The 21,370-nt window shown below is 39.9% G+C and overlaps 1 protein-coding gene across 2 annotated transcripts in view; it reads left to right on the forward strand.

The window, feature by feature from the left end:
- Positions 1-20,842, forward strand: part of LOC139721665 (arfaptin-2-like) — a 30,976-nt gene extending 10,134 nt beyond the window's left edge. For both annotated transcript variants that reach the window (XM_071632995.1, XM_071632996.1), the window contains 4 exons: positions 13,898-14,085; positions 14,666-15,024; positions 17,800-17,974; positions 19,397-20,842. In XM_071632995.1, coding sequence (XP_071489096.1) covers positions 13,898-14,085; positions 14,666-15,024; positions 17,800-17,974; positions 19,397-19,552 — 878 coding nt within the window. In that variant the 3' untranslated portion in view covers positions 19,553-20,842. The remainder of the gene's footprint in view (positions 1-13,897; positions 14,086-14,665; positions 15,025-17,799; positions 17,975-19,396) is intronic.
- The last annotated feature ends 528 nt before the right edge of the window (positions 20,843-21,370 follow it).

Genomic DNA, 21,370 nt, shown 5'->3' on the forward strand with positions numbered 1-21,370 from the left:
AGTTTATCAGCCGATCAAGTACACGCACAGATCTATGGTCCGTGTACAAAGGATAGGCGAATGGTTACGTGAGCAAGTTGAGCTGCAATTTGTACAAACTGGGAAATTCATGCCTGGCGCCTTTGGGTAAGTGAGTGATAACACATGTGCATGCATACCTTCCCACCAGCTCGGCACTCGCTGATTGGGTCTCATTCTGGACAAACATGATTTTTGCTAAGAACAGTTCTAGATTTCAGGGCCTGATGAGCAGTCACATCATTGTTACCATATAGTAACCGCTCAATTTTGTACACAGAATCTTGATTTGCCGTCCGCATCGAGCTTGCGAAAACTCCCTATTCTCTGTATGAATGGACACAGAGGGGCATAAAGATGAAGTAATTCAGGAGCGCTCTTATGCCTGACTTTTACCCCTTTCAGGTAATCGTGGATGTGGATAATAGGAGCACTAAGTCGTAAAATTTTGATTACATGAACGGGAGAGGAGTAAAAAAGTCCGCATTATTTTGATGCTGCTATTATCCGCATTATTGCAGCATCAGGAGTTGATCGAGAATACATGAACGCGTTTTACGACTTATGCGGACTAACATTCCACAGTTCGGTCAAAGGTCACTCGATTTCCCGCACAACCGCTGATTGCTGAGCTTGAGCGAGAGCTGTGCATACACGTGAGTCCTGTCCCGATCACGACTGCGTTATAAGCAGTTTTGCAGTTAGTACACGCACGTGCATGTGTCGATTGGAAATATTCAAATGTTAGCTTTTATGAAAAAATAAATACTTCGTGTCTGTGTATTGTAATAAATTAATATTTTTTTCAATTTGAAATTATTTTAAAAAGGAAAGTTAAATTACGTCATTATAGAGGCGTGCGCAGTAACCATGACAAATACTCCGTCTTTCGCACTGTTATATGAACGGGCGCTTGTAAAAGTAGTGCGGACTTCATGGGATATGATGAACGCGATTTTGATTACTTCATCCGCATTATTTGGATGCGGATAATTGAACCGCGATTACCTGAAAGGAGTATTTGTACATTAATGGGGAATCATATTCTTCCTGTCTAAGGGGGAGGGGATGTAAACATTGCAACCCCCTTCCCAGTCCTGCATCCCCCTTACCCTGAAGAATGTTCCCTGGGGCCCCTGACTATGAGTTATCATAAGTTGTATTATTGAGGACTTTTTACAATAAAAGCATCATATTATATGAGTGGGAGAAAAATCAGCCAGGAGCCTGGAAGCAAGGCTACATGTAGCTGCTGCTGTGATGGTAATGGCAAAAGAAGGGGAGGGGGTCTCACTGAATCATATTTGGCAGATGAGCAAATATGGTGGGATGGCTTGATGTGATGTGTAGGTGTTGTAGAGGTGTAATGGTGCAGTTTCTGCTGATTGCCTCTCAGCTTAAGGTAAAATACCTTCTTAAAGGTTGCAGCTCACTTCGGCATGTCCTCTTATTAAAATCCACAACATTTTGACTCCAGATGCCCGATGAATCTGAGTATCCTGTGCCAAATTCTGAATCAAACTGCTGCCCATTAAAGACCCGATAGTGTGGGGATTCATAGAGTAGGAAGGCTGGCCCAGCTTGGATACGATGATATGCACATTTGTATACTGTAAAACGAGGAATGTTTGCGTGCATTTTAATTTCGCGAATTTCGCGAGCGCCAAGATTCGCGAAATTTCTTATCTACACTATATGCATTGAACGCAAGGGGCAATTCGCGAAAATTTCTTGCCACGAAAAAGGCCGTCGGCTCCAATTCGCGAAAATTTCGTGCCGCGAATATATCATGTTTTACAGTATTCAAGAATCCCCTTAACTCTTTATGTGCCGTGGTTGAAAACCCCTCTGTGCCACATTATTCTGAGACAACAACGTAGTCATGCTTTGAGAAAACATTCTGTTTTTCAAATCTATGTAACTTCTATACAGATTATTGTTAAGCTGGACATGTAGTGAGCAGAGTTGTAGAGAAAATGAGAAGCTTTGCTTTGATAAAAATTGTATGACAAATCGATGATTGTTTTTCTTTGAAATGACCAGTAGCTATATTACTATAGGCCTACAGGCATGACTTTTGCGCACAAAACAGTGACAGAAACTTAGAATTTACACGCAAATCTATTAGGGAACACCGCTTGATAGTCAGTCACCACATAAAATGCAAGCTATATGTGACACGAGCGGAAGCGCGAGAAAAGCTTTCGTTGTACTGCGGCATTTGGCGATTTATCGATCGGTTTTGGGCGGGTTTGTGGGTTTGAGCAGAATCTGCGAAGTTGGCACGCCATCGACTGAGTCGGACGTGCGAACGTGGCACCGAAAGAGTTAATGAATTGTGTGTAGCTTTATCATTGATCTTGGTGTAAGTACATTGTACACGCACAGCTGAAAAATCTTTGCTGGAGTTAGTGACCATTACTGATGAGCATGCACTTCAATGCACATGTTTGCTGACATGTGGCTGACGGGCAATATATTATTATGATTTTCAATGTACATGTACCCCGGTAGGAAGCGAATAAAGATTGATGCAATTGGGCCACCCTTGCTAGTGGGTCTTTAAAGGGGTAGTTACATCATAGTTTTGGTTGAAATGGGGATTCAGGTTTACATTTTGCGAAGTAATTAGAAAATGTTTATATGCAATACTAAAGAGCATACAATTCTAGGAGGAATTAAAAGTTTATTCGATGAAAAGTAGTTTTGAAATGGCTGAGATACCCCCAAACAAAGAGGTCCAACAGTATCAAAAGGTGGGACCCACCTTTCATTAGAACCACTTTGTCTTGCTTTGTTTTTGGATATCTCAGCCATTTCAAAATTTGATTTTCATCAAGTGAACTTTCAATTCCTCTTAGAATTGTATGCTCTCTAATATTTCATAAAAGTGGTTCCTATTTACTTTGCAAAAGGTTAAATCTTGAATCCCTATCTCAACCAAAACTGTACCATCCCTTTAACTCAGGCAATTGTCTCGATAGATGGGAAATGTGTGTTATAGCAAAATCAGCTTGTCCACAATGGGTTAAGGCAGGGCTCGACACTAACGGTGACCCGATGGCCCGGGGCCACCAAATTTTAAAAAAGGGCAATTTGGTGGCCCGCCTCGGGCCACCAAAATTTTTTGAAAAGTGTCATTTATTTATGTTTAGATGTTGCAATCCATGTGCCTGTCAATGAATATTTATACTTAGTCTTACCATTCAGCAGTTAAATTTGTTTAAAGGATGGATGAAAAGGACTGAATGAGTGCCTGAGAGTGAGTGTTAAGAGTTTGTTGAGGTTTATTTATGAGTAGATATGTCCAGCTTCCAATTCTTACTATGATAAAACTTAAATATTTGACTCATCAAAAAAAAGCAGGAATTTTAATGTTTTTTATTGTTTTTTGGGGGCCACCAAATTTTTCTCTCGGGCCCCCAAAAATTTGAAATTGATGATTTTGGTGGCCCCATTGGGCACCAAATAAAAAAGTTAGTGTGGAGCCCTGGTTAAGGTAAAACATCTTCCTCAAGGTTGCAGCTCACTTCAGCTTGTCCTGTCGTTATCCAACAAGATTTGGACTCCAGATGCGTGAGGATTCTGAGTATCCTACAATGTATGCCAATATTTCAAATCAAACTGCTGCCCTTTAATTAATCTTTTTGGTAGTCCTCGTGTCACATCCAGCCTCTTATTTGTTAGTGAAATACTGAAAAAAAACCCCATAATAATGATAATGTCATACATGTTTTATGGTTTCTTTTTTTGGAGAGAACATTGGATGGATGAGCTCAAATTTTCCCGATAGGCATGGGTACGAAAATCTGCAACAGCAGGCCTACACCATTGCCTCAACAGACCTACCAAAGCATTAGTGTCGCTACTGCCCTCCCATGTAGCAACCCTGTTTTAAGTGCTACCAGATGTTGTGATGTTGTAATTTCATGTTAGGTCAAAGCCACACCACAAAGATAATTATTTCCTCTCTTTGTGGTCGCTCGTAATGCTTTGTTAGTAGGGCCGACGCCCTTTAATGTGCACAGATGTACGAATGTATGCTACATATTATTGTACCACAAGAGGCATTCCAACGTGTTTGGCATGCAGACAATTTATGAACTTGTTTGGATCTTACCAAGGAGGTATCACACACACCTCCTTGGTCTTGCACAGAGTAGAGGTATTTGAACGTCAATTTTGGATTTTTGTCTTTGGGTTTTGTGTGTGTGTGTGTGATTTTTTAATTTTTAGCTCACCTGAGCCAAAGGCTCAAGTGAGCTATTGCGATCGCCCTTCGTCCGGCGTCCGTCGTGCGTCGTGCGTCGTGCGTCGTCCGTCGTCCGTCGTCCGTCGTCCGTCGTCCGTCGTGCGTCGTCCGTCGTGCGTCGTGCGTAAACTTTTTACATTTTCATCTTCTTCTTGAAAACCCCAAGACCGATTTTCATCAAACTTGGCAGGTAGCATCCCTAGGGGGTTAGGAACTCAATTTGTTAAAATGGGCACCATGCCCCACCCAGGGGGCCCCCAGGGGGGCCCAAACCCCCCAAAATTAAGGAATCTGTAAAAATCTTCTTCTCTAGAACCAGAAGTGATAGAGCTAAGTTAATACTATGAGTTAGTACATTGATGACTGTAGTTTCAAGTTTGTTCATGGCAGAATCAGGGGTGCCCCCCTTGGGACCCAGGGGAGGGGGGTGGGGAAGGGTTCTAATGGGGCCTAAATTGTACATTTTCATCTTCTTCTTGAGAACCCCATGACCCATTTTCACCAAACTTGGCAGGTAGCATCCCTAGGGGGTTAGGAACTCAATTTGTTAAAATGGGCACCATGCCCCACCCAGGGGGCCCTCAGGGGGCCCAAGCCCCCCAAAATTAAGGATTCTGCAAAAATCTTCTTCTCTAGAACCAGAAGTGATAGTGCTTAGTTAATACTATGAGTTAGTACATTGATGACTGTAGTTTCAAGTTTGTTCATGGCAGAATCAGGGGTGCCCCCCTTGGGACCCAGGGGAGGGGGTGAGGAGGGGTCCTAATGGGGCCTAAATTGTACATTTTTATCGTCTTCTTGAGAACCCCATGACCCATTTTCACCAAACTTGGCAGGTAGCATCCCTAGGGGGTTAGGATCTCAATTTGTTAAAATGGGCACCATGCCCCACCCAGGGGGCCCCCAGGGGTCCCAAACCCCCAAATGAAGGAATCTTTATAAATCTTCTCTAGAATCAGAAGTTATAGAGCTGAGATAATACTATGAGTGAGTACATTAATGACTGTAGTTTCAAGTTTGTTCATAGGAGATCCAGGGGTGCCCCTCTTGGGTAGGGGGGGGGGGGGGTGGTTGGAAGGGTCCAAATGGGGGCCTGAATTGTACATTTTCATCTTCTTCCTGAAAACCTCATGATGGATTTTTGTCAAACTTGGCAGGTAGCATCCCTAGGGGGTCAGGATCTCAATTTATCAAAATGGGCACCATGCCCCACCCAGAGGGCCCCAGGGGGCCCCAATCCCCCCAAATTAAGGAATCTTTAAAAAAATTGGGCCTTTATTGTACATTTTCATCTTCTACTTGAGAATGCCTGGTCAAATTTTGGTAGAGCTGTGAATAATTTAGGTTAGTGACTGCGTGAAAGGTGAACTTGCGATACTCAGGTGAGCGCTAGACCCGCGGGTCTCTTGTTTATTTTCAATTTGGGAGACATTTTAAAGATTTACCAAAGTGAAACTACCCTGAGATCTATATTTAGCACATAATTCTATGATGATTTATTTTGCCAAATGTAGTCATTATATATGTCCATCTGGATAATGGCTATCTGATTTAGTTTTTATTATCATATGTGAGGCAAATTGATAATTATAACAGTATAATATGCCTGGACAGAAAGTGAATTCCGCAGTATAATAGACGTCCCTTGTGATATGGAATCCTGAAGTAAAATGTTTTTATTGTATGTTGAATGTGGCAGAAAAAAAAAATAATGTTGTGTAGTGCTTTACTAGCAACAGGAAATTCTAACCCATGACGTTGATCATAATATAATCCACAATCACAGTTTCTTGATATAGACAAAAACATTCTATAGAGTTATACGATTGCCATTTGAAGCATTATGATTTTAAAAAAATGCAGAGTTTACTAACAGGATATTATCAGTACATCGACATGCAAGCAATGCAAGCTATAATTGCCACGCCTGTGAGAACATAAACGTCACTTTATTTGCATATTGCCTGCGAGTGTTTTAATCTGTATAATGTTTACCCATGCTTCATACTTTTCAGGATGAAGTTTACTTAAACATTCTAACTAACAAGAGATCTGAAAAGGTGTGAGGACATGGCAACTTAAAAACAAAAACAAAACACTGTTTCACTAACTTGTATTCTTAGTGGATAAAAGTATATTTTGTGCTGCAGTTGTCAAAAATCAATATCTATCATTTATTGAGTGAAGTTCACTTCATTCTTTAATGTCCAACGTGCTTCTTTTGTTGTTTGTTAAAAATACAAATGCACAAATGATAAATTTTTCATTTGCACACATGATCTAGAGTCCTCTTTCAAATTCATCATTGGAGATGATAGTTAAACATTTAGCATTCATTCTCCACCAAATCTGCATTTTTTTTTTTAAATTTCCAGATTTTATGCAAAACATCTTTTTTCTCAGAGGGCAAAATATCCTGTAAAAGTAGCAGCAGCAATAGTGGAAAAATCTTGGGCAGACTTTTTTCTATCTTATTGGATAGTCCTTTGTCTATTTTGTTTCTTGTTTTGCATAGTAAAGAACAATGCTTGTAGTTATAGATCTGACTCTTGCAGATTCGTTATTTTCTAATACCCAATATTCTAAAGAAACAGGAATATCCCCTTTTGTTGGTTGAAACCCCAAAATACAATCACAAGGAAAATAAATGTTTATTGTAATTTATTGGTATACAATGAAACAATTCAATGTAGATAGTGGCTTACCTAAAACTGGATGGATTATATGAGTATGACTTCTGAAAGATTCTGCAGGGTTCAATGTCCTGTCAAGATAAAAATAATCCCCCCCCCCCCCCTGATTTACAAATTACATACCCATTGAAATGAATGTAAGCCATGGGTATTGCCCATGATGCTCTTGGGAATCTCACTGATTGGTTTGGGTGTGCCTGTGAATGTTGTCAGCCCTGCTGCCGAGGTGCCTTTAATCGTCTGTGTGTTTGTGGTACTTGACCTTTAACTACAACTAGTTCACACTTGTATGTGTCTCACACACACACATGTATATACTCGAAACATGGAAGTGCTGTACTCACTCTCAAATGCAGGCATGTATAGAATGATTACAGGTCTGAACCAGACACAGTCAACCGAAAGTACCTGTTTGTTGGATGTGATCATTTTAATTTTAAAAATCATACTGCAGTATGATTCCATAACACATAGTCTACATTGTACGTATAATGGATGCTATCTGCTTGTGTGTTTGTGTGTGGGTGTTACTCTACCAGTATGTGTTTCTTTATGTACATTATATATTGGTAGCTGTGTTCTGATGGGAAAAATACAAGGTGCATACAGTGTATGTGTTTTGAATATGGAATCAATGAAAGATTATGGAGAAAAAAATTAGTCCTATACAAACGGTGATAATGTTTTTCAGTACATGGCTACGTTATATCACGGAGGTCGCTGGGCTACCGAAATACATTGACATTGTATCAGTATTATTATCGTCGGGGATATTTTCCGTGGACATCACTGGTACGTCTGGGCCCCGTCTTATAAAGCCCTCAAATCAATCGCAACTTGCATTGAAGCTCACATGAAACTTGTGATTGATTTCTATCACAAGTCTTTATAAGACAGCTTCACGGAACCCCCTCCAAATTACAATGATAATACAAACTGAAGGCTAAGTACAGGTGGGATGCTCTAGCACGGAAACCGATTCGCCCGTAATCAGTTACTAGTACTAGTTCAGAAGCGCGCAAGCGCACGTGCGCGTGACTACACGACACACACATGCTGTTGGCAGAGCTAAGAGCTCAGGTACTTGGTACAGGTAGGTGGAAGTACAATTGTATGTGGGAAGGGGATTTCCTGCACTCAACACGTTATACATTATGCACATTTCACTGTCAAAGATAGATTGTTGAGTGTACGATTGATTGTACTGTATCTGTATGCATCGTGAGTTTGCGAACAGTGTTGACGAGCGCGAGCTGGTAGCTGTGTTTTCCATGAAAACTACACCCAAATCTTCAATTTTTCGAACAGTCGGTGGGCGTGATTGCCGATGTGTTTATGAGATAATACATACAATGTAATAAGATGAATTTTGCCGATCTATCACGTCCTTATAGTCAGTGTAGGGACAGTGATGCATACCGCTACGCAGCGTTGTAAATTATGTCGGCCTTCCGTGTGTCTCGATCTCCGGAGCTCGGAGGAGGACCGTAATACTGAACAGTAAAATAAAACTCCGAACAGACGAAATCTTCGTCTAACGTTAGCCCTCACTACTCCTATGAGCAAACGTTAGTTGATATCAATAGCTAACGTTAGCTGACTTCCCGGCGGCTCCGTTAGCTAATGTTAGCTAACGATAATCTCCGTTAGCTAACGTTAGAAGTGAAACTTTATTGTGACGGATACTGTACATGTATTGACAGCTTGTGTACTGGTAGTTCATAAACATATAATGTATCCTAATGTATTTAATTCTGTATGCTAATAGTAGGTTGTTTGCTGTACTACCTTTTGTCATAAACAAAAGGAACACTGTCAACAACCAAATACCGTACACCCAGAATCGAGCAAAACTTGATTGGAAAATATTCCCAGAGCACAGGCGACCTAATGTGGCTTGAGAAACAGGTTTTGGAGAAATGTAATTCCAGCGCTCTTTCAGACTTGCTAAAACTCAATGATTAACATTAAAATGTGTTTCAGAACACATTTACGAATCAGTTCTTTTGTCTATCTGGAAAGGCTCTCCATTACAGTTTGGATACTTCACACTCTTTCCTTTTGTAATGTGTTTGTGGAGAATTGCTACGGGACTAGCTGTAGAATGTAGATTATGCTGCATTAGGCACATGACATTTTACTTGCTGCTGCCCAAATATTTATGAAATACACATGTTGGCTACTCAACTACAATTGCAATGGGTCTTTGTTGAATATTTTTAGGTGAGAAGTGTGCCTCTTAGAATAGCAGCTGTCCCTTCACACTCTATCAATCAATGTCTGTTGATTGTGGTTCATAAAACATTGATATGCAATCATAAACGAGGGCAGTATATAATCTGCAAAGGGGCGGGGGGGGGGGGGGGATGGGGAAGGGGAGAGCTTCCTGTGTAATACCAATGGGATGTTTAAAGTGCAGAGAAAGTATTAAGCATGCATGCCTGAGAAAGTTTACCACATTTAGACATCAGGAATGATTAACAGGCTTTGATTTGTTGCAGTAGAGCAAGGGAAGAATGACACAAAGTTGCCTCCCAGCAAACACAGAACGTTTTCAGAACGTTTCCTAAACGTTTTTTTGAGGTTCTGTACGTCTTCGTATAAAATGGACATTTGTAAAACGTACATACAACATCAAATTGGGGACTTAGCATTTACCGCAAAGCACAGGTTTTTTGGAAAACGCTTTAGAAACGTCAATGGACGTTACAAAATGTTTTTATTATGTCTGCAATGTCTTCGTCCTTTGTAAACGTCCACAAAACGTTTTTATTAGGTCTGCTACGTCGACTTCGTCTTTAATGAACGTTTAAAAAACATTTTTATTTCGTCCTCTATGCGTCTCTTTATTATGAATATTAATGCATAGTTATGAATATTCAAATTAAGGTGTGTGTGATCTAATTTTAGTAACCATGTCTTCATGCATCACAACATTTTGGTGGTATATAAAAGAATGTGATACAGATTCATCAATCGGGAATAGGTGGTAGGACATTAGGAATGGGTTAGGATAGGATTAGGGTTAGGATACATTAATCTCAGATTGCATCTATAATCTCATAACTATATTTTTTTTAAATACTCTATAAAAAATAAACATAAGACATTCTTAAAAGGTTTTCTGGATGTTCTAGACGGATATGGAAGATTCTCTGAACGTTCTGGAAAGGGTCATAAGACTTTTTAGACGTTCTTAAAACGTTCTAGACGGTTTTCAAAGGTTTTCTGGACGTCCGCAAAACGTCCACAGAACATTTTGAATAGTTTTAAAAGGTTTTACTGACGTCCACAACGTTCAAAATGTTTTCTGCAGGTCCTTAAAAATTCTGAAAGGTTTTTTATTGGTTTTCTAAACGTTTAAAAAACGTTTTTATAACGTCCATTTGAAACGTTTTGAATACATCGAAAACCTTCCACAAAAAGACGTTCTGAAAACGTTTGACAAAACGTCCAAATAACGAACTTGGAATGTTTCAAGAACGTTTAGAAAACGTCCTTGTGTTAGCTGGGCTGTGACGTTATGGTTGCATGTGCACTGCCCTTCATTTTGCCCACCCCTCAAATTAAAAAAAAAAAAAAATCTTTTTGCCATTTTTCTTTTCTTCTTCTCCTTCCAGTTTTCGTAGAATTACAAATAGATTGCCCGAAGCATGGTATGGTTGAATGTCTTATACAGTGACACCCTAACATTTTTTATCCATAGGAACTTTAGTATCTCACAATATGCCTGAAATTTTACTCACATGTGGAGAAAATGCTCTAAATTCACAAGTGCATTTGAAAATGTGATTTGAGTTACACATTCAAAGATTGCGGCTTTGAATGCGTGGTGTTAATTTTCCACACTCGAGTGTGCTGCACTTTGAAACAGACACCCCTTTCCTCTTTTGGCAATATACCTAGTTGAAGTGCACGTGATACATATCACACATGTATTTATGATTTATGGTATCATTTTTTTTTTCACTGTTTATTATCAGGGTTTTATTTCAGTTTGAATAGAAAACCATTGCATGTGGTCCCTTGCATGCAATTTTGTTCTTTACGTGTAATGCTATAAATAAAGGGGTGTCGGTTTCAATGTACAGTGTCAATGCATTAAACACCTACCATACTAATCAAATATTACTTGTATGGTATCTTATAATAGAAAAAAAATGCGAGCCTTGATACTGTATTTCCCCCGGCTTTCCTTGAAAGGTGATAAGGTGATGCTTGCCGAGTGTAGGAGAACCAGTATCATTCTAGGACTGATCATCACATTATTGCCTTAGGCAGCTACAGCAAAGCATCGGGGAACTTGAATACACTACAATTATATTTCCTTCATGTAACAGAGACCCTTGAAATCAATGTATCGCTTTATGAAAAAACGATCAGATACTAGTAGCATTGTTATGAGATTTGAGAACAGTATATACGCACACACACAGACACACATACCATCCTCTGTGTTCTGTGTGTCATAGTGAGGATTGTATGCCTTTGCTAAATGTATCTACAGTATTGCTTTATGATTCCTTTTCACAGAAGGCACACCTTTCCAAATTAATTGAAAACAGCCATGACTTGTTGACATTGAATAGCAAGAACGTGACATACTGATGCACTGTACAACTTGTCTATGTTCACAGATATAGATCGTACTATGCATATAGTTTAAGTATTTAAAGGGATGGTACAGTATTGGTGGAGATGAGAATTGGGCTTTTAACTTTTTGTGAGATACCAAGAAAACACTTCTGAAATAGTACAGAGCATACCATTTTACGAGGAATTCAAAGTTATTTGATGAAAATTGGGTTTGGAATGACTGAAACAGCCAAAACCAAAGTAAAACAAAGCGATTGTAATAAGAGGTGGGTCCCACACTTTATTAGAATCGCTCTGTTTTGGATATCTCAGCCATTTCAAAGCCAATTTTCATCAAATAAACATTGAATTCCTCATGGAATTACATGCTGTTTCATATTTCATAAGAGGTTTCTCATTATTTCACCCCCCAAAAAATGTTAGAAACCTGAAATTAGGCCTCAACCAAAACTATACGATCCCTTTAAGTATATTTGTGTGTGTGCGTGTGTGTGTGTGAGTCTTTGTGTATGTATGGGGGTAGTAGTCACTTTTGCCTTTGACAGCTAGAAACTGCAGAGGAATAAACCATTCAAGCCTTGTGCAATGATTTCTATTGATTACAATGCAACCAACCTGATATAATCAGCCTTGTGAAAGGCCATTCGAGTCCTCAGCTAGGTCAATGTACCTGTTTGTATCATGCAAGTCTTCGAATGCCTTGGAAATAGATACAGCCTTGTGCAGTACATACATGTGAAATGAATATTGCAAGTCAAAGCTGTTTTGCCTTTTTTGTCTGTCCCAGCAGATTCAGGTTCCACGAAATCAATAGTGCTTCGGGGAGAGAATGGTGTCGTGGAATAAAGTTAATATATTCTGATACTGTGATTGTTTCTGAAAGGAACATAGGCCCATAGGGAGAAATTGAACTTGCGACCTTCTGCTTCTAAAGCAGATACATGTATAAATGGAGATTTTCCACAGTGTAAATGTAGTGTTGAAGAGTGAACTTCAAGGGTTTGGAATACTTGTAGTCCTTCATCATTTTGAGAGGTTTGTTAATCAATCTTCAAGCAGACTTACCAGCACCTTTATATGTACCATACCTCTTCTTGTTTGGTTTTCATTGCGTACACACTTGTATGCTCTCTATGTCTACATGACTTAAAACATATTAGTAGTCTTGGAAACAAACTCTAGGCTTCTTCTTTTTTTTTCTGTGCACCATTGTATTTGTCTGTTTATGTCCCCTGTGAGTTTGTAGCTTGTAGAATGAGTACTGATATTGTGTCTATTCATGTGTTTGTGACTACCTTTCATGTATGTTTAACCCTATTTCTCATGAGATTAGCTATTTTGCAACATAGTATAACGCTATGACCGTCAGTGACAGTCGAATCTATTGTGACAGATATTTCTGTTGTATCGCTTCATGTTGTATCTTATGAAATCAGTTAGTCAGAGGTCTTTGGTTTTCTCAGATTACTGCATTCATGTTTAAGTATCACCGATGAAGTCCTGGACCGTCATTTGCTTCAAAATATTTCAGCTGTAATTTTAGGCATGGAAGAAATATTAGGGAATAATTTTACTTGTCAAATTTGATTAGCAGTTTTGATCTATGGGAAAATACTTTTAATAAAGTTCTGTACTGTCCGATGTAAAAAACCTGCGACACACAAATTTTGTATGGCAGTCATATAAAAAAATGCATAGCAAATCGCGATGCGATGCCAGGAAAGTTATTCCCTGAATATAGAGGCAAGAAATGGGCATTTGAATAAAAGAAATGAATATAGAAAAGCTGTGTCAAAATTAAAATAAATCATGTAAACATTCATGTTGAGAAAATTTGAATATCAGGATGAAGCAATCCATAATTCTGGACCATCTCAAGAAGTTTGCTGCTGCTTTATTACTTAGTAAATGTTGTATTACGTACTCTGCAAAGGTTTGTGCCAAAAATGTTACTCATTCAATCAGCAAAGCATCAGCAAAGCTTGTGTCTTAATGAAATAATAAGTCCAACTGAAATGCATTTAAGCCCAAAACATTTGAGGTAAGTTGAAGTTATCTTCATAAGAAGTAATCTTGTAGCAAGCTTTCTATTTACTCATGATTGTGAATGTACAGTGTAGTCTTTGCCACATTGATGTTCATCAAAACTGGAAAGGTGACATGATTTTTAAAGAGACGACTGCATTATCATATCGTCGTTTATTTCAAAACTACTGCATCCATGGCTTTTCTTTAATTAGTACCTGTAATAGGGACACTGTGTTATTCAAGATAAGATCTGAACACGATAATCTTACCTTGTTTGGTCATTCAAACTTTCCATCATGCGTCCCCACAGCATCACCGATACCAGCACAGCAGTCTCCCAGCGATGTTAGTCCCACGGGGAGCGGGTTCAGCAACCCCATGGCAATGGGCGGCGGTCGCGGGGACCAGGGGACGACGACGGCGGTGGCCAAGGCACGCCTCGACAGCTTCAAGAATTGGAGCATCTCAACGTACAAATGCACCAAACAGATGATGCAGGTATGGGTATTTCAACAGGCCAGGAGAATGGAGGATTTGGCTGTAAAATACAGGCATTAGGACCATTAGTTTGCAGACTTATTTTCTCGTGATAACAGTGTTGGACTTCCATTTTTCTGTTTCCTTAGGATATTGTAGAAGAAATATGTTATGTTTCATATGTCTATGAAATAGCTATAAAACATTGATTCATATTTGATAAGCCATTGTGTTTTTCATTCACTGGTGACAAGGCGGATTTTCCTTTTCACTAACTGGCTTTAAACTCGATGAAAGCTCAAGTTTTAGAAGTCAAAGATGTCATAGATTATTATCATCAGTTCAGGTTGTAGACTTACAGACCAGCATACTCTTCTTATTATCATGCCTTACCTTCACTAAATTTGTAGGCTCTTATTGGAAAGGCAATTTTCCATATGACTGGGTTTCTTTTTCCCCATGGTACATAAATCCCCCACACAGAATAATTTGATAGGCAACTTCTGTTACTTGATTTTGTTTTTCCTCTATCTTTCTATTCGGGTGTGGAATCGAAGTGATTGGATGTAATTGTGGTGTTGCTTTTTCTGTGTATCACCAGGAGAAACTTGGCAAAGCTTCGCGGACCGTCGACCTGCAGCTCGAGGCACAGATTGAGGTCCTGCGCGACACGCAGCGCAAGTACGCGCACATCCTGAAGCTGACGAGGGCGCTGACCAACCAGTTCTACCTGGTCGTCCAGACGCAGCGCTCGCTGGGCGACGCCTTCGGAGAGCTGGCGCAGAAGTCGGCCGAGCTCCAGGAGGAGTTCTCCTACAACGCCGAGACGCAGAAGTCACTTTGCGGCAATGGCGAGACCCTGCTGAGCGCCCTCAACTTCTTCACGTCCAGTGTCAGCACGTTGTGCAACAAGACGATGGAGGATACGTTGCTGACCATCAAGCAATATGAATCTGTCAGGTGGGTTGCGTTGGCTTATGCGTGGTGGTTATCCAGATCAAGTTGCTAGGTCAGGCAAATGTCCTGTACCTTCTTTTTTTTTTTGAAGAACAACATTTGCTAAGAATTACTCCAAATAATTCTCTATTAGATATGATCTGTCTACTACATGCACAAAGTTGTGTATATTTGTAAATGATTGTCAACTTACTGCAGCAGTCTTCACAAAAAAAAAAAAAAAAAAAAAAAAAATGAAGGTGGCTAGATATAATACTATCCGTAACTGATATACATGAATTTTTTTATTTTTAAATTTTCAGTCATTTTAGCCAAGTAAAAGAAAACACAGACAAACTGTTCAATATGAAGAGACTGCATATACAATAGCTGTCTACTGGTGTCAGTATGTGGCAATTAATACAACTACATCGGGTACATACACTTATCCCTGTGTGATTGAGATGTGCAAAATAGCATCAATGACAGATATGGGTTAGAGCATAGAGGGCAGCATCACCAAACACTAGGAACCTGTAGACCAACTACACACCTTCATGCACAAATGTTGCTGCTGCTCCTGCACTGTAGGCAGTATACCTTGTGTGCTGGTCACATAATTGAGGAATGTAATGTAGGCATGATACTGCAACCAATTTTCTTTGCTTTAAAAAGACTTTATCCAGGCATGAGACTTCACGTAGCAATGAGATGAATGTTGTGGTTTGATAAATTGATTGTGGGGGGGGGGGGGGACTTTTGCTACTGCTCTATGGGGTAATGCATCCCATGTTTTATGACATCAGTCCTTAAAATTTGCACATAATATTGTACAATAAATGTCTGCGAAATTGATGGTCCATGTATCTATACCATGTAAATATTCATTTTTAAGTACCGTGAGCTTCTGTTGTTTTAGGATCCCCCCCCCCCCCCCCACTCTTACTGTATTCACCAGTCAGTGCCACTAAAGGTAACTAGCTAGTATCTTGCTTTCTCTTCCATTGTCATGGTCGCATTTCAAGGAGAGATGGCAGTTGCTGGTTACAGAAGACTGCAAACTTCTTGGTGTCTGATGTAAGACTATAGGGCAGACCCTGAGAGGCATTGAAAGAGTTACTTGCAGAGGAAATTAGAACATCAGGGCCCTGTATTATGAAGAGTTAAAATTGATAACCGTAAAGTTCCGTGTATAAGACGCACTATTTTTTCGTCGGAAAACATTGAAAATCGGGGGTGCGTCGTATACACGGGTACAGTCGAATCACGGAAAAAAATCTGTCATGTACACCCAATTTTATAAGGCCAACTTGGGGGCCATGTATGCCCATCGACGTTTGGAAGGTAAGCAATCACTAAAACTTACGGATAAATGGGCGATCTTTCAATCTGGACGCACACAAAAGCTGCAAATACGAGATAAACTTACGATCGGCCTTGTGCAGTAACGATGTATCAATCTGGCCATAGACAACAGCTGTAACACTTAACAGCACTGCTGTATTCTACCGATGTCACTAGTCTACCAAGCTACCAACAGCCAACCTAGTAGCTGGAATACGCGATGTACAGGTATCATTACTAAATTACCGATACCGTAAAACTTATCAATGTACTAGTATCAATATGGCCATAGACAAAAGCTGTAAAATACTGAGTAGGATCGACACTATGTCACCGTAAATATGAACAATGTGTGAAGCATGCGTTTGCTCTTCATTTCACGATGCCAGCTAGGATACTGTACTGTAGCATAGCTACACTGTAGCTAGCTAGCTAGCTAGCAAACCTTTGGCAAAGGTAGCAGCTGCAGAGCAGAGAGGCTTTTGCAATGGACTCGCGTGCACACAGCGATCGGATCGTAGCGCGCTTGCCCGTTGCGCGCTGTGTGTGCAAGTCCATTGCTCTCTGTGTGCGTGTGCTGAAATTATAGCGAGCTGCCTTTTGCAAAAGGCTAGCACTGTGCATACAAGCATGGTACAAGAGACACACATGTTACTGGCAATCCCTCCGGGAGAAACAACAGTGAGTGTAATTACCGTACGCACCGTACGTCTCGCCGTATGATCCCTCTGCTACACTTGTTGATGTTTTTCTTATTTTTCGTAATGAACCTTCCAATTTGACATGCGTCAATATGCGAGACACGTACCCTCTGCTATGTATGACAGCAAAGATCGTACTGTACACTCATGAGTACGATATGCATGACACATGTACCATGATTGAAAGGCGAAACAATAGCAAGTGAGTACCGAGACAAGTCTCGCATTTTGCGTTTTCTATATTTTGCCAATGTCCGATGAATACCGTTAAAAGAAAGTATAAAAGGAAACGAAAAATAGAGCAATTACATGCTGCATTCTAGGGAAATTTTGTGCTGAAATAATATGTATGAGACACGCAATATTTGCGTGGAAATTTTTTATTTTTTTTTAAATTTTAGGTCCGAAAGTAGGGGTGCGTCTTATACACGGGTGCGTCTTATACACGGAACTTTACGGTATATGGATAGTTGATTTTAACTGTAAGTCTATGGCAGCCTGTGTGGTAAGGAAATTTAAAATCGATTTTATGTTTTTATAAAATGGGGCCCGGTCTCACTCAGTAGATATCCATCCCCCCATACCAAAGTGACAGACCAGCAGGAGAATGACATGCCCAAACCTGTGGATTTGGAGAAGGTGGCCATGAAAAGTTGAAAATGATACAAATGGATGTGTGCAAGGCTTCTACCGTGTTTTGTGTCTTTGTGACGAATGTGTGCTGCCTGTTTTCATCATTGTGAATGTACTTCAGGTTAGAGTACGATGCCTACAGAGCTGATATGGAGCATCTGACCCTGGCCCCCAAGGATGCCCAGACCCAGGCGCGGCTCCATGAGGCTCGCAGCAAGTACGAGGCGCAGAAGGAGAAGTTCGACAAGCTGAGGCAAGACGTAGCGGTCAAGCTCAGATTCCTGGATGAAAACAAGGTCAGCTTTTCCCCACGCTCTTTGTGTTGTTTGACCAGATTACAGTTATAATAATGATAACAATGACGACGATGTTGATAATAATAATGATAATAATAATAATAACAACAACAACAACAACAACAACAATGATAATGATGCCTTCTTTATCCAGGGTAGCCTCTTCACTGTTGAGCAGTGGGCCCTGCCATTATTATTACCCTAGCTCTGCCAGGTACCAATTTATACACCAGAATCAAGAGGGACGTGGTGGGTAAAAACATCTCGTCCAAGGACTTAAAGCACTGGGTAGAAATTGAACTCAGGTCCTCCGACTTGGAGTCGGGAGTCTTATCCACTATGCCACGGCGCCCCCACGAATGGAGATATAATACTAATATTAGTATATGATGATGATAGTGATGATTGGTGTGATTATAATGAAGAAAAGAAAGAAAAAGTAGACAAAGATGGAAGACAAGGAAGCGAATGAGAAGGGGAATGAGGTCATTTTTAACCGTATCCGGGCAATTACCCCCTGAGGGCAATTACCCCCCGGCCAAATACTGGTTAGTGGTAAGGTTAGAGTAAAGATTAGGGTTAGGGTTAGGTTTAGGGTTAGGAGTTTGGGTTAGGGTTAGGGTTAGGTTCAGGATTAGGATTAGGGCCAGGGGAAGGGTGTGGGGTAATTGCCCAGGGGGTAATTGCCCTAGACCCATTTTTAACCAATGAAGCCTTGTCAATGTTAGCATTGCTCTTCTTGAGGACTGTACAAGTATGATTTGCCCTGTATTGCCAGGTGCATCTTCTTACCATGTGGTCTTGAAGGACATCATCTCTGTATTTTAACACAAAGAAAAACAAATATGCTTTTGGAAGTAAACAGGTCAGTTTTCTATTTCTTGAGTGTATTGACCACTCTTCACTCTACTACAGTGTTGTACAAGCTTAGAGGGACTGCACAGTACTGGTTGAGGTGGGGATACATGTTTTGAACATTCCGAAGTGAGATAATGAGAAACCTTTTATGAAATATGAAAGAGCGTGTAATTTTGAGACGGATTCAACGTTTATTTGATGAAAATTGGTTTTCAAATGGCTGAGATATCCAAAAAAGTGATAATAATAAAAGACGACAGGCCACGCCTTTTATTAGGATCTCTTTGTTTCACCTTGTTTTTGGATATCTCAGCCATTTCAAAACCGATTTTCATCAAATAAACTTTTGATACCCCTTAGAATTGCATGCTCTTTGACATCTCACAGAGTGGTTTCTGAATATCTCGCAAAACGTTAAAAGCTAAATCCTCACCTCAACCAGGACTGTACACACCCTTTAAACCTACTTATTCCTTTATGCAAACAAAGACTGAAGATTTGAGGCAATTTCCCTATCACTGCTTTATTAATGCTATTTGTTGCTTATATCTGCTTCCATCATAGGTGAAAGTAATGCACAAACAGCTGCTCCTGTTCCACAACGCCATCGCGGCGTACTTCTCCGGCAACCAGCAGGCCCTCAACGCCACGCTGAAGCAGTTCAACATCAAGCCCAAGGCGCCCAGTGAAATGCAGCCATCCTTCCTGGAATCACAGTAGACTCCAGGAGACAGGGGCCCCACCCTCTGTTGCCGGGCGTGGCTCTCTCACAACCCTGTGAGATTCTAGCACCCTGTCCTCCTCCCTCTTCCTCTCTTCTCGTTTGGAGCTTGAAAACCATTTCTTTTCTAGACAGAAACCCTGTATTCTTTAACCATCTTCTGTTTTATCATGACTTCTTTGCTCTCATATTATGACCTATTGAATTTGGAATAGTTGTGGTTAAACTGTGTAAGTGCCAGTGTAGTATTGTCAAACAGTGGACATGCTGACGAGGGAAATGGATTTTCAAAATTGATGTGTTGGATCTTGTGATGTTGTTGATAGTCTGCATACAATGTCATGGAAAGCTAACAATGAGGAGTGGAAGTGATTGACCAGATATCTGGCAAAATGAAATGTGTATTCAAGACAGAAAGCCCAAGCAAAATTATATGATATTAACATAGTGAGATATGTATGGCAGGAAAGTACAGGGAAAATTTGCAGAAATCTCCTTTATGTTTTCCTTGCCCATGCTAGTGTTCTTAAATCATTTAATGTGTTATTCTAATGACCCTTCTAATATGTTGTCTACATCGCATGACTAACTTTGATTGCATAATCTACCTTGTTTTTGCAAGATAATGTCATTTGCTCTCACGTTACCTCAAAAAAAAAAAAATAATCAAGAAAAATGTTTTCTTTGTGACTCTGAATTTTAATGTATCCAGGATATCATGTAGTTACCCAGCTTTCTTGGCACAGGATTTTTATTTCTTGGTACAAATATAGTCAGGGTAGTACTTGTGCATCCAAGGTACCTCACATTTAACTGACTGGAGACTCAAGACTAGGAATGAAAAACCATGTTATACCTGACACAGAAATGTCAGATCACTTGGAGTACAAGTATTTTGCATTATAAAAGTCATTGTAACGGTCTGTCATGTATAATAAACATCTCTTGCAAGTTGATAAATTCCCTGTACATCACCATTTCCTCAGCAGTAATACAAGACTGGATGAGTGATTACCTGTTCTGATCTGCCTTCTGACAAGGTAATTCACAATTCCAGTGTATCTGGGAATGGGATGGCTTCCCTGGTGTCGATTACTGTGAAAGCTGTTATTTTCGTGAGGGTTTAATTTTCATGAATTTTGCAAATTGCTGATGGGCCGCAAATGCCACAACAGGCGAAAATATCACCACCTGATTCACTAGTGGAGTGAACAGACAGCCATTTGTGCACTTACGATAGCCATGGTGTCAAATTGTGAAAATATCTTTGGCCTCCTCATTGGCGAAAATATCATTATATAGAAATAACAGCTTTTACAGTATTCTGTATCCCGCATGATGTAAACAGGTAGGCAAATTCCAAATACACCGTCATATGTGGCATGGAGTTTGTCGAAGCTTTTTCTTATTTCATAAATTATCTCAACCTTAATTCTCTGGTTAGTGTAGTGTATACTGTTGACTATATTGTTGATATGCTTGGCTCTAATTTTGCTGTCATTAATATATACCTCCAATTAAATATTTTTCATTGCATCTTCAGAAATTGTGTCTTTAAGGATGCACCAAATGCATCAGATTTCCTATTAAAGCAGTTTGCCATTGACGTCATGTTGACCAAATGATATGTGGTTCAGTACAGAAGACTTTTTCAGGGACGATATTATCCATCCATCTTACATACAGGCATCCCTAGATAAAGATATATTTTGAATTACCCCAAAGATGGTCAATTACACCTGCAAATATTTACACAAATATTGTACCATTAATCAGGATATTTGATATTTTTTCTTTTCTTTTCTGGCATCTATAAT

The sequence above is a fragment of the Diadema antillarum genome, unplaced genomic scaffold, assembly GCF_040938485.1.
Source record: "Diadema antillarum isolate AM-2024a unplaced genomic scaffold, OU_Dant_1.0 scf00000146, whole genome shotgun sequence".
In the NCBI taxonomy this organism is placed as follows: Eukaryota; Metazoa; Echinodermata; class Echinoidea; order Diadematoida; family Diadematidae; genus Diadema; species Diadema antillarum.